The sequence below is a fragment of the Rattus norvegicus genome, chromosome 16 (assembly GCF_036323735.1).
Source record: "Rattus norvegicus strain BN/NHsdMcwi chromosome 16, GRCr8, whole genome shotgun sequence".
Lineage (NCBI taxonomy): Eukaryota > Metazoa > Chordata > Mammalia > Rodentia > Muridae > Rattus > Rattus norvegicus.
The window spans coordinates 51780804-51794177 of record NC_086034.1 but is presented as its reverse complement, the minus strand read 5'-3'; the positions used below and the strand labels follow the sequence as shown (position 1 = coordinate 51794177).

At 41.6% G+C, this 13374-nt stretch overlaps 1 protein-coding gene across 9 annotated transcripts in view; it reads right to left on the bottom strand.

The window, feature by feature from the left end:
• Window positions 1-13374, bottom strand: part of Stox2 (storkhead box 2) — a 239055-nt gene that overhangs the window by 25732 nt on the left and 199949 nt on the right. The window contains exon 1 of one of the 9 annotated variants that reach the window (XM_006253152.5): window positions 11901-12154. The exons of 7 other annotated variants lie outside the window; for them this stretch is intronic. In XM_006253152.5, the coding sequence (XP_006253214.1) occupies window positions 11901-11925 (25 nt within the window). In that variant the 5' untranslated portion in view covers window positions 11926-12154. Of the gene's footprint in view, window positions 1-31; window positions 11791-11900; window positions 12155-13374 lie in introns of those variants that run through there. One more of the 9 variants, XM_008771258.4, reaches the window with a different exon arrangement.

The window sequence follows — 13374 nt, the reverse complement described above, 5'->3', positions numbered from 1 at the left end:
GGGTATGAAAGGAGCAGGCTATAGTACTTACGGATCAAATCTAAATTCAGAAAAGGGCCAAGGAGACTTTTTTAAGAATCAGCAGAATCTAGGAACGGATCAACCAGAGAACCCACAGACTCCAGAAACTTTCCTGAAGCAGAGCCCTCTTGAGGAGCTTTTATACTACCTGGTGGAGAAGCAGCAGTTAGGAGAGAATACAAGGGATTTACAGTTTCTACTAGGAAAGTCACTTTTGTGCATTGAGTGGGCAGGGATGTTCAGACCACACCCAAGACTCAACAAACCAACAACCAAACCAAACCCAAACCAAAACACCTGCTGAACTGAGAGTGGAGGACTATGGGAGTGGGCGGGCATGCAGCCCTGTGTTTAAGCAATCGCAATCAATCTCTCTCTCTCTCTCTCTCTCTCTCTCTCTCTCTCTCTCTCTCTCTCTTTCTCTCTCTCTCTCTCTGAGATACAGTTCTCAAACAAGTTATTACTCAAAAGCACAAGTGAACTTGCGTTGAGACTGCAAAGCCTGGGTGGGGGATGGGCTCAGCCAGAGCCCTTCAGTCTCTCTTTCATCTGACTTTGACTTGAGAGGCACTGAAGCCTGCGTTTTCTCTGAGTTGCTACTCTAGCCGCAGGGACCTCCAAGTCTTCTGGAATGAGTCTAACAGTCAGCAGTAAGGCGGATGGGGTCTGCAGCCAAAGGAAAAGACCAAAGCAGATTGACCATCTTTGGATCCTTCAAAAAGTAAGTTTCTCAGAAGACCAAGCCACAGAAATACTAAATGTAATTGCTATAAATACAGGTTTGAACACTCTGTGATTTTTGCGTAGATTACAAAAGGCTGCTCTATACTGATGCCAATTAGCAAAGCCAACTAGTTTTTGCTTGTCCTGCTTCACGGTTCGTTTCTGTATATCCTTAGTAGTTTCTTCTCATTCTCTGAGCCCTACTGTGAGAGGCAGAAACCATGAGCACGCCTCAAGCATTTTTGAGAAAAGCTCATTTCGGATACTGGCTGTCTCATCAGTATTCTGCATCAAGAGTATTACTTCCCTCTCCCCATCCAGTCCCAGGTCAATCCACACCATTGTCTGTGCCAGCACTTCCTCGCATTAGTCCTGAACTCCAGCTGCAAAGCCCCGTCTCCCACAAACCCACGCCTCCTGCAAACTCCCATCATCTCTCACCTGGTCTGTTATAATAGCTTCATGGTGCTCAGTCTTTCTTCCTTGGTTTTTAACAGCCCCTTTCTACAGAGCAGCCAAGGTCCTCTCGTAAGAAATCATAAATCATACCATTTCCCTGCATTAAACCCCACAGCACTGCCGTTGACACTTGCAGAGAAATCTGATTCTTTATGAGTTCTACAGGATTTGTAGAGTTCCATCCATCCACCTCTGTGAGATCAACTACCACCCCCCCCAATTCACTCACCACCTCCTTTCTCATGACAGGCTCATGACCTCTGCCTCTTGTTCTTGCATCCTGACAGGATGTTTCTGAACTCAGGTAAAGTCTCTCTCTCTCTCTCTCTCTCTCTCTCTCTCTCTCTCTCTCTGTGTGTGTGTGATTGTGTGTGTATGTGTGCATATGTATGTGTTTGCATGTGTCTGTGTGTTTCTGTGTATGTATGTGTGTTTATATGTGTCTGCATATGTGTATGTGCCTTTCTATGTCTGTATGTGTGTGTTTGTGTGTCTCTATGATTGTGTGTGTATATGTGTCTGTGTGTACCTGCGAATGTCTGTGTGTCTGCTTATGTCTCTGTGTGTTTCTATGTGTATGTGAATATATATGTGTGTGTGTGTCTGTATGCATGCATGCTCTTGGCCACAAGTGATTCTGGGTGAATTTTTCCAGGACTTACCACTTGTCATCACATACATCACAAATGAAAAGCCGTAGCCTCAGGGAGCCCCACTCTGTGTGTGTGTGTGTGTGTGTGTGTGTGTGTGTGTGTGTGCGCGCGCACTCATGTTTACCAATTACTGTCTCATTCTCTAAATTCTCCACAAAGAAGGAACCATGAACACCCTGTTCCCAGTACCTACAATTCACTGCTTATACTAGATACACACTACATGTTTAGTAAACAAATATATTTTTTAAATAATGTAATATAAGGAGCATTTAAAAAATTTTTTAAATTCAGATTTTAGTAAGCAATTACAGAACAGAGACCGAATACACTAACCATTTTTTAAGACTCTCCTTAATTAATTTCAAGACAAATGGCCCCAAAACACTGTATTTATCATAGAAAAAATCATATATTAGGTGAGATTAGAATATGCATTTAAGATCTGTTCAAGAGATTATCTGATCTCAACACAGCAAGCACCTTCAGAGTTATCAAGAATTTCTGGGGCTCTTGTATCAACATGATTGATGAGTCAAACAGGCATTCTTAAAATATGCCACTGGAAAGTTCTTCCAAGTGCTGGAGAGATAGCTTAGCAGTTAAGAGTGCTTGCAACTCTAGCAATGACCCAGGTATAATTCCAAGCACCTGTATGATGGCTTACCATCTTTAACTAAAGTTCCAAGGGCTCTGACACCCTCCTCTCTGTGAGCACTAGACACATGTGTAGTATACATTAATATGTGTAGACAAAACACACATACACATAAAATAAAACTGAATTAATTTTAAAGAAAAAAGGAAAATTCTTTCAATAACTACATTTTTTCCAAAAAAAGACAAGAAACTACAAATACCATTAAAATATGTGACTCAGAGACCAGCCTTTGGCATAAATTATGAATTGTAACTTACTTGTCTGCAGTTTTATTTTTACTTTAGTTATGGATGTGTATGTATGTATGCTACATGAGTGGCTATCCTCGGAGGGCAGAAAAGAATGTTAGAATCTCTGGAACTGTTAAAGGCAGTTGTTAGCCACTGACTTGGGTGCTAGAAATGAAACTTGTATCCTTTTGAAGAGCAGTAAGTGCTCTTAACCACTGGGCCATCTCGCCAGAGCCCTACTAGCCTTTAATTCATAGGATAGATTTTTCTGTCAGAATGTGTTTGAACAGAGTTAGGGAAAGTCAACCATGAGCTCATAGGTACTTTGTGGGTTAAAGAATTCTTTCTGAGCAGCTACCGTTTCACCCTGCTACACCAGAAAAACAAAACAAAATGAGTAACTGGGCTTTATTGTAGCTTTATTTTCTGTCTAAAAATATTTAAACACTCCTTGGGGTACGAATTCCCAAACTAGGATAATTCAGATAATATCAAACTCAGAGTAGGCATTCCATGTATTTTTCCTAAGTGAACTGAAAATGTGCAAAGACTGAAAAATGTTCCAATCATAAGGGAAGAGGAACCTTCAACGTTCAAAGAAGGTCAGTCAAATTGTGGACACTGTTTTCTAATAAGTTACTCTGTGAATTGGTTAGCATGAGAAGGATAAGTTAGTGGGATGAATGAGGAGAGCCAAAGAGGTGCCCCCCTACCATTAGAGGAAAGAGAAAACCTGCAATCATGAAGGGGCACACTGACCAAACATGGGGAACTGGTGTCAGACAGAGGAAGAGAAAAGCTGAAACCCAATCCTGGTAGACCAGAAGGCTTAGAACTTATTCAAACTAACCAAGGCAATGGGGGGTTCTGTGGGGTCATATTCGTGACATGCATGTGTGAGAAGATCACTTTAGGGTCATTGCAGAATAAAGTGGTGCTGACCACTGCCATCCCCACATCAACAAGAAAGGCCTGACACAAGATACCCTAGATGCATGCCGGTTGTATCTTCCCATCTACCCATTTACATTCCTCACTTCCCCCTTCGAGAGTTTCACTAACTCGAAAATACACGTTTACTTTCTGTTTCATCTTCCAACTCCTGGCCACTTACTTTAGTTCCCCTTCTTCACATCCCCATATTTCCCCCAAGTAGTCATCTATTCAAGGACTATGCAGTGTCTATCAAATACCTTTAGGCACTCAAGCTCCAAAAGGGTTCCTATCTGGGTTTCCTTTCAGGGAAAATAATAAATAAATATAATACATAACACACTACAATAAAACCCTATCTTTTATGAATAACATTTTCTTCATTCCAGTCATTAAGTTCAAGATTGTCCCACTCATGACCTTCACATATAAGAAAGACTACACAACTCTTACGGTATTTATGACAACTTACATTCACCACCCACTGTTACAATAGAAAAGGCTTTCTAAAGAATATGTATGCCAAAAGCATGGCTACCTATCTCAGCATGGCTTTTAAAAACCCTTCCCCATACAACTGCGTAAGACAAGGAAAGTTATGATTTTTTCAAAGAGCATTGTATCACAATAAATGGCAAACTTTAAAAAATATATATACCAGCATCCATGTTTGTGTGTAATCAGTTTGCTACCACATGTGTGTGTGCACGCACAGAACTTTTATTCACTATCGATTATTACTTCTTCTGTTCTTCATGTAATTCATATCACAGATTCTAATTTCATATACCATATTCTGATTCTAAACCATTAGTTGGGAAACTGAGCTGTTTAGAATTGGGACACTGCTATTCTCTGACGGCATCAGGAGACGCACAGCTAATAACTCACTTGCCTTTTTCTTTAAAATAGTCTGTGATAGTCTTCATATTGACCTGATTATGTTGGGAAGGCATCTATACCTAAGTTACATACATATGGAGATCATAGGACAAACTCTAGGAGCCAGAATTCCCTTCCTACCACGTGATTCCTGGGATTGAACTCAGACTGTCAACGTTGGTGGTAAAGGTTTTTACCAACTGAGCCATTTTACAGCCCAGAATCCGGTCTCTTAGGGAAGATATAGTTAATTATCTAGGAGCCTGTTTTCCTGTTTGTAAAACAAGGGCTTGTGGGAATTATAACAATTTCTTCATGTTCTAAAGGTCTATGATTCTCTATTAATTCAGCAGAATTTTGACAAAAAAAAAAATCAAATAACAATACAATTCTCATGCCCAGCTGTGTGTTTCAAGGTGTCGTAAAAATTATTTCCATGCTTACCTGACCCGGAAGAGGCTTTCATTTTTAAAGAAATGTCTAAATGTGTTGGCAATCGTAATAAAGCCTTCATAGCTTGTTCTAACTGGGGTCTGATAGAGGTTTGCTTCTCAGGACTAATGTGCTTCCCACCTCCTCCAGTCTGCCAAAAATTAACACTAGAGTTAAAATTATGGGTACCAGTAAAATTACCACATGCAGCAGATATGGCGACTCCTCATAAAACATCAGAAATGTGCTTCTGAGATGCTTGGAGCCCCCAGGGATGAGACAGCTCGACTCCTTTCAGTAAAATGTGCTACCTTTGCCAAGTTTTATCTCAGATGCCCCTGGATGTGGGGAGAAGCATCAGCTCTCCGGGGTTACAGTTAAATGAACAATTTCTCTGATACTGCAGCATCAGACAAATCTTAGGCTACAATTTAATTCAATTTATTAACCTCAGCTTTATATATAAATGCTGCTTGGTTCTTTTAACAGAAGGTCTACCACAATATTGTCTCAAGAGTTCTTCTGGAAAAGCACATATGCCTTGCCTATGTATGATCTCAAAGACCTCAAGCAGCCTTCTGAGGGGACAGAGAGCATATGGCTTCCATTAGCTCTCAGGCTGCTACGAAAGTTTCTTTGAAACCAGATTACTCTACTCGACTTTTCAACTGTTTGTACTGAAATCTAAAAGAAAACAGGCATTGAAAACGGCACTTTTAAAAGTTTAGCCTAAGTTTGTTTTAAAATGCCACCGACTTCAAAACTGTGAGACTGGGCCCGTATGGCAATAGGCAATGAAGGAAACTTGACATTTAACAACAGGAAAAGGTTTAGGGTTTTTAGGACTCCTATGACAGCCTCTCTAGGGGTTTTTAATGCTTAATTTCAACCCTAATGGTTCTCTGACACAAAATCCAATTCTAAGGTTACCATATGAGGGAACTGTTTGAACTCAAAAGGTAAGGTAAGGAGGTGGCGTCTATTGCTAATGCTGGGGTTAATCTTGCCATTGGCTATGACTTCCTCAGACACTTCATAAGAGAGCCTAGGTAAGCATGATCACGGTGACTCAAGAGCACACGCAAGAAAACAAGGTGATATCGTCATGCTAATCAGAATGTTCAGCTCATGCCTGTATGCTATTGAAAGGTGTGGAGCTGGGAGAAAATTAATTCAGGAGAAACCATCACCTTCCTAGTTTCTGATTTCCACTGGTTACCTTAGTTATACGCTTGTTACTAAGACTCGGCTATTGTTGGGAAACTCATAGAATACAGAGCGGTTAAAAAATCAGAGAAAAGCAACTAGGGGACAGCAGTGGGTGAAAGCCCCCTCCTACATAATGAGAAGCAATGGCTGGCACCCGTCCTAATCCTAACACTTTGGATCACTTGGCCATTTGCTGTATAGATTTATAGCTCAAGAACTTGAGTGGAACCATGAGCTCTCAGAAGCACTGCACACTTCAGAACATTACATCTGTGCTGAAACTCCATGTTGGAAGCCAATCACAACCATTGAGTATGTGGGAGAAATCGGGCAGTAGAAACCAGCAGACTGACGCTTACATGCCAGGGGCTGGGGTGTTTTATGAATGAAAGAACCTGCATACAAGGAGCAGACCAGGTTTCGCTCTGCTTTCTACCAAGATGGTGGTGACAAGAGCCACTCTCCTGTTCTCTACTCTCTCACCCAGAATTAAATTAAAGCCATTCACCACCTGAGATAAAAATCACTATACAATACTAATTTTCACCACCAACAACTAATACAGTCTCCTGGATATCATATAGCTTTCTCTATAAGGCCGGTAGCTGACGGGTGTTCCCACAGAAGGTGGAGTCTTCCATGAAAAAGAGTACCTAGAGTAGAGTCAGATCTACATTCCTAGTGGAAGCCACCACGTATATCCCATCCGTTTATACCATCCAGCAAACTCCTGCCTGTTTGTAAAGATACATCAGATGTTCCCATTTCTACTGATGAAAATTTTTCCATGATAATTTAATAAAGTGGCCTGACGTTTGCAGGGCCGTCCTTGGAGTTAAAAATCCCCAGGGCTGTGTCTCAGCCTCTGTCTTCTGGCTTCATCAGCTGAGGCATCAGGACCATGCTGTGACTGATTTCCGTGAAATCCAAGTGTACCTCAACAACCAAGCCTAATTAAATACAGGTCAGATGCGGTCAGAGGGGCAGAACCTGGAATATAACCACCTTTACTGAGCACCTGCCACAGGAAACTCAAACTGTCACCCTACTACCCCTTCCAACATCAGGGAGGTTGTTCTGAAAGAACTCTGAGAATGGCACAGGAAAGTGGCCTTGAATAGACTCACAGAGAACACTCCGACTCACTGTACACTGTTCCTCCTCTGGATGTGACATCAGAATAGTGACAAAACCCAGCAACTCTGTTATTACACCATGAGGTTGAGACCCCAGCTCTGTACTCCATTAGTGACATCACTGGCGTAAAAATGGATTAAATTTTTGCGTCTCAGTTTCTTCTGTTTCTTTGTGTCCATGGTGTCTAAGGAGCACTTCTCAATCTTCCTAATGCTGCGATCCTCAGACTGTGGTGACCCTCCTTCATGAGATCATTTTGCTACTCCTTCATAACTAATTTTTCTACTCTTGTGAGTTGTAAAGTAAATATCTGATATGCAGTATATCTGCATGACCCCAAAGGGGTCATGACCTACAGGTTGAGAACCACTGGTCAATAGTGATATTAACCTTACAGTGATTGTGGGAATTAGGTAAGACCATGGATGTTCAAAAATACTGCCTTTGGGACCTGATATTTAATAAATAGTGGCTAGAACTTAAATTACATAGTTTGCAATCTAATCCATTTCTGATTTTTATCAGTACTTAAATTTATTCCAATAAAAATTAATTTAGTTATAAAAAAGTAATATATTTTTAAAACTTAATTTAGTTATAAAAAGAAGCCATTTTAAAAAGCCTGCACTAAGAAGGGAGGTTCTCCTCCCTACACTAGTGACATAGAGTGTCTTCCTGGTTCTCAGCCAGGAGCACCTTCCCTGAGGGAATGGGATGTCTCCATTGAAATACAATACCTAACAATTTTGGGTTGGAAGACAATGGCTTTAGAGCAAACAGAAGACATGGATTTTACTGGGGCACTAGAAGCTGGGAAAGGGTATATACAGTTATAAGGATAGTAAAGAAAGCTGGCCTTTCTCAGAACTGTGACTGGGCCAATTCTCTCACACACATTGCCTAAGAAACACTTCTAAGTACTAAAGATAGGTGACCTTAGGGGTTAGGGTGATGGGTCCTGGGGTTCTCATTCCCATGATGGGCATCTTGGAAAAAATGTCCTGCAGGTGGGATACTAACATTGGGAATTTTGTTCTCTTCTTACTTAAGGACAGCTTAAATATCCTTAACTATCCCAATAAAATCCAAGCGGGCTGCTATTAATGCCCACATTTAAGAGCCACACGCTCACATTTGTCCTTAATGGTAAGCTAGCCCTGTGCCAGCTTTCACAGCTATAACGGCGACTCGGGAAAAACAGTCACAATTTCCTGAGCCTCACATAACTCCTGAGGTTCATCTTAGCATACCTTGTGAAGATTCATTTTAAAAATTAATTTAGTCTCTAGAATGTACTGAGTTGTGCCTATCTTTGAGTACATGGGAGATATAAATTTATAGTGTAATGTGTAATGATCAAATGATAAACATCACTTCTGTATTGTGTTGCGTGGATTCCTCTCTTCCAGTTATTTTAGATATAAGCGTTACAGACTATGTCTCCCAGTCTGTGCTGTAAACAAGAGTGGCTCCTCCCAACAACTATATTTTGGTATTTATTGTATGACCTCTCTCATATCTATCCTTATCCTCCCTCTCTCCATCCCAGTCCCTCGTGATTTCAAGTCTATTCTCTTCCTAAGAGATTGACTCTTTCAGTTTCTACTAATTTATTAGAACATATTTCATTTGTCCTTATGTGAGTGGCTTGTTTCATTTAACAGCATGTCTTCTGGTTCTATCAAAATTAACAAGTGTGTTCTTTTGCATACACGATAAATTAATGCTTTTCAATAACTTCCCTCCAACTCTCTACTGAGTACTCTCTGCATGTGAACAATTAAGAGGGGATGTGGAATACAAGAAAACCATACATGTAGTTTTCAATCAGTACAGATTAGACATAAAATGCGAAATGCTGGCACACATACTTGGGAGACAGAGGTAGGAGGATTGGAAGTTCAAGGCCAGCCTTGGTTACATAGCAAGTTCAAGGCCAGCCTTGGAATCATAGGACACTGTTTCAAAATCAAAGACCAACCAAAACCCTCTGCATAAAGCTTCAGTCACCGAGGAAACGCTAACAATTGACAAATGTGGCTTCATGGACTTAAGAAGCTTCCCCATGGAAAAGGGAAGTTAACTGAAGGAAGAAACATTAGGAATAAAAGCAAAATCTTTGCTAGGTATACACGTGACATAAGGTGACTATCTTCAATAAACAAACAAACCCCACAAAAGAACCGAAACAACAAGAAACTAAACAAACTAATCAATAAATGGGGTGGCGAAACCGACAGTTCTCAAAGGAAAAAACAGTGAATAGCCAGTAAATGGGTCCCTCCAGTCATCAGAGAAATACAAATTAAAACCACATTGAGATTCCATTTTATCCCAATTCAGAATGGTGATCATTAAATTTTAAAATCGCTGGCAAGTCTGTAGACAAAAGTAACTCTTCTATACCACTGCTGGGAGTGTAAACTAGCCTAACTTCAATAGACAAAATAAAAAGAGCTCCTCCAAATAACTAAAACTACTGCATAATTCAAATGTGGCACCCCTGTGTATCTATCCAAAGGACTCAAGTCTACCACAGAGACACTTGCACAGTGATCACACACACACACACACACACACACAGACACATACACACACATACACACACACATACACACACACATACACACACACACACAGACAGACACATACACACACACATACACACACACATACACACACATACACACACACATACACACACACATACACACACACATACACACACATACACACACATACACACACAGACAGACACATACACACACATACACACACATACACACACATACACACACATACACACACACATACACACACACATACACACAGACACATACACACACATACACACACACAGACAGACACATACACACACATACACACACATACACACACACAGACAGACACATACACACACACATACACACAGACAGACACATACACACACATACACACACACAGACAGACACATACACACACACATACACACACACCACACACAGACAGACACATACACACACACAGACAGACACATACACACACACATACACACACACACACACAGACACATACACACACATACACACACACAGACAGACACATACACACACATACACACACACAAACACATACACACACACATACACACATACACACACATACACACAGACATACAGAATGAAGTTACATAGTTTGCAGGAAAATGGATCCCTTTGGAGACAATCATGTACAAACAATTAAACCAACCTCAGAGGAACAACATATGGAAACACACATGTCCATATGACATGACACTAGAACAAAGACTGCACGAGGGATAGTGGAAGGGAGAAGGGTGAGGCAGGGGAAGGTAAGGAAGCATGAGGAGTGTGTAGATTACAGCCTTATTTACTTTATATGAAGGTGTCCTCACGTGATTCAGGGCCTGTACAATGAAAATATGCAGTGGAAACCAAGAAGAGGGAAGATCGGGTGGATGAACACACTCCCTGCTGTAATTTCCTCCATTCGGGGAGTTTATGTGGAAGAGAGATTTTCAAATTTGTTCTCCAAGGACGCACAGCAGCAGTAGGGCGTGCAGTTACAGTGGAACTGTGGCCACGACAGATTAGGCGTGTGCTTTTCTTGACCAAGCGTCCTTTAAAACTGACTCAGTCCTCTCAAATGTAAAACTGCAAGGTCTTATGGACAAAAAAAAATCCTTAGCAAGGAACAAAGGGGCACCATGTTTTCTGCCCCGCAGTGGAAGGGGAGGCTGTCAGTACGGCTGAAACCACAAAGAGAGAAGAGGGGCTTGGGGGCCCTGCCAAGGTAGATCCGGGATGAAATGTTCCAATTACGCAAATTGTGCAAAGGACCCAATACTCTGAGACATACTATTACTAAGCAACAATACCAACAATATTGTGAGAGGTAGCAAAATTATGTTTTCAGATACGCCGTTTTCATGTTGAATGCAACTGTGGAAAGTATTTTGACCATTTTGTTACCATTTTTTAAAAAAATTTTTATGTGAAAAGCTTATGGGTGTTATTTTTAAAAAAGTTCTGTCATAAACAAAATCCTAAACCAAGCCTAATGAAACACACCCTTTCTTAATACACGGAAGCCTCACTCAATGTGGTACTCTCCTTAGCAAGCCTCTTACTCCGAGCATGTAAATTGGACTCCTTCAGCTGTCAGAGTGTGTGACGCACACAGGTTCCAGGTCAAATTACACATATTTCATGGCCTGTATATTAATTGACGAGAAAAAAAAAATCCAAGGACTATTTTTCTCTTGGAGAAGTGAGAGAGACGTGCAGTCATCGGAAAGGAAACACTCTGACTAGATCCTGGCACTGACACTACAGCTCCCAGTGGCTCCGCCCTATGTGGCAACAGTTGATGTCCTCACATGCAATGGGCGGCCTCTACTGAAGAGTTTAGACTGCCGGAACACAGGCAGAGAGCATGCCGACGGCAAGTCTGCTCGCCCTGGTCACAGGTGGTATTGACCTTTTTAACATCTATATCTTTTCATACAACAACTTTGAAATAAAAGCAGGGGAAACCTACCTGACCCTTTCTGGACTGGCTCCATTCCCCAGGTAGCTTTGATACTAAAGCCTGGTGTATGCTAGGAGAACGCATCCAAGCACAAGAAGGAGCCAGTAACAGAAATGGACGTCCTAGTATCTGTAATAAGAACAAAGAGCAAATGTTTGAGCATTAGTATCCTAAGTGAGCATTTCAGATAAGTTACTGCAGGCCCGAGGAATACAATGACAGTCTGCGACTTTACCTTGTTAAGAAAAAAAAATATTTTATATATTATATAATTATATAAAATATAAATTATATAATATATATGCTAAGGGATTCTCTTGCAAGTCAGGGTTTGTGACACTGACACAAGTGCTCTCCAAAGCACCTTGAAAGGGCTCTGTGAATGTACTTTGCTAGTGATGATTTTACGAACCAGGGTAGGGGTGGGGGTGGGGGTGAGGGTGGGGGTGGGGTGGGAGTGGGGGTGGGGGAACCATCCTTTTATCCTGTTTGCACAAAACAGCTGGATCCCGATCGCACCCAGCCCATAGGTCGTGGCCATGAGCACTGAGCCAACATGCCACTGCAGTGTCTCGGGAATCTGCAGTGACACTCCCCTCCTGATTCTTCTCTGCAAAGTGAAGTCATAGGGACCAATCAGCCAACCTGACTTCTCACTCTCCTGCCCAGAATCCTTTGTGAGATGAAATGAGTCATAGCTCCGAGAAAAGCCACAGCCTGCGTGTGTCTGTCAGCTCCTTTGTCTGTGCAGTGCAGACACTTGGAGGGTAGGACAGACCCAGGTGTCTCTAAGGGACCATCACATGCCTTAGTCCCCTCATACACATATATATTTTTAAATCACCGGAAGAACAAATAGGGCAAATACCTCCAAAGTGCTTGAAGAAAGAAAGAACACACTTTAAATTTGACCTGGCATCGCACACACGACACACTGCAATCACAGACCTGACACGCTTCCCTTCTCTTAGTTTGCTTTTAAGGCTGGGTTTTTAATTGTCACAGAGGACGAATCTCCCACATATGTAAGTCAGGCATTTCTATAGCACACCGGATCCAAGTTTAGCTGCAGCGAGCTCTTTATCATGGATCCCAGTTGCCCTGCAAGTCTTTGCAAGCCCAGGGCTCATGGCCCCATCAGACTGGAAGCTCTGGCTGCAGAACAGCTCCGCCACTGCCCATAAAGGCAGTGTGGGGAATGAGGTCACTGTGTCAGGAACCGGCTGTCAGCAGCAGGCTCTCCAGAGCTTACCGCACAACTGGTAGGAGTCACAGGATTTGTGGCTTGGTGCTTTTTGAAATCTGCCTTTTTGAAATTTTAAAAATCAAATTCTACCTCTGAGATCAGTCAGGGAAGGAAAAAAGAAAACCAAACCAGTTACGTATCTATGCAAAAATGTCTGGTTCATCACACCATCTGTACCAGATTCATTATTAGCCCACGCTGAACACATCTACATCTCTGTGTATAGGTGTTGTGTAT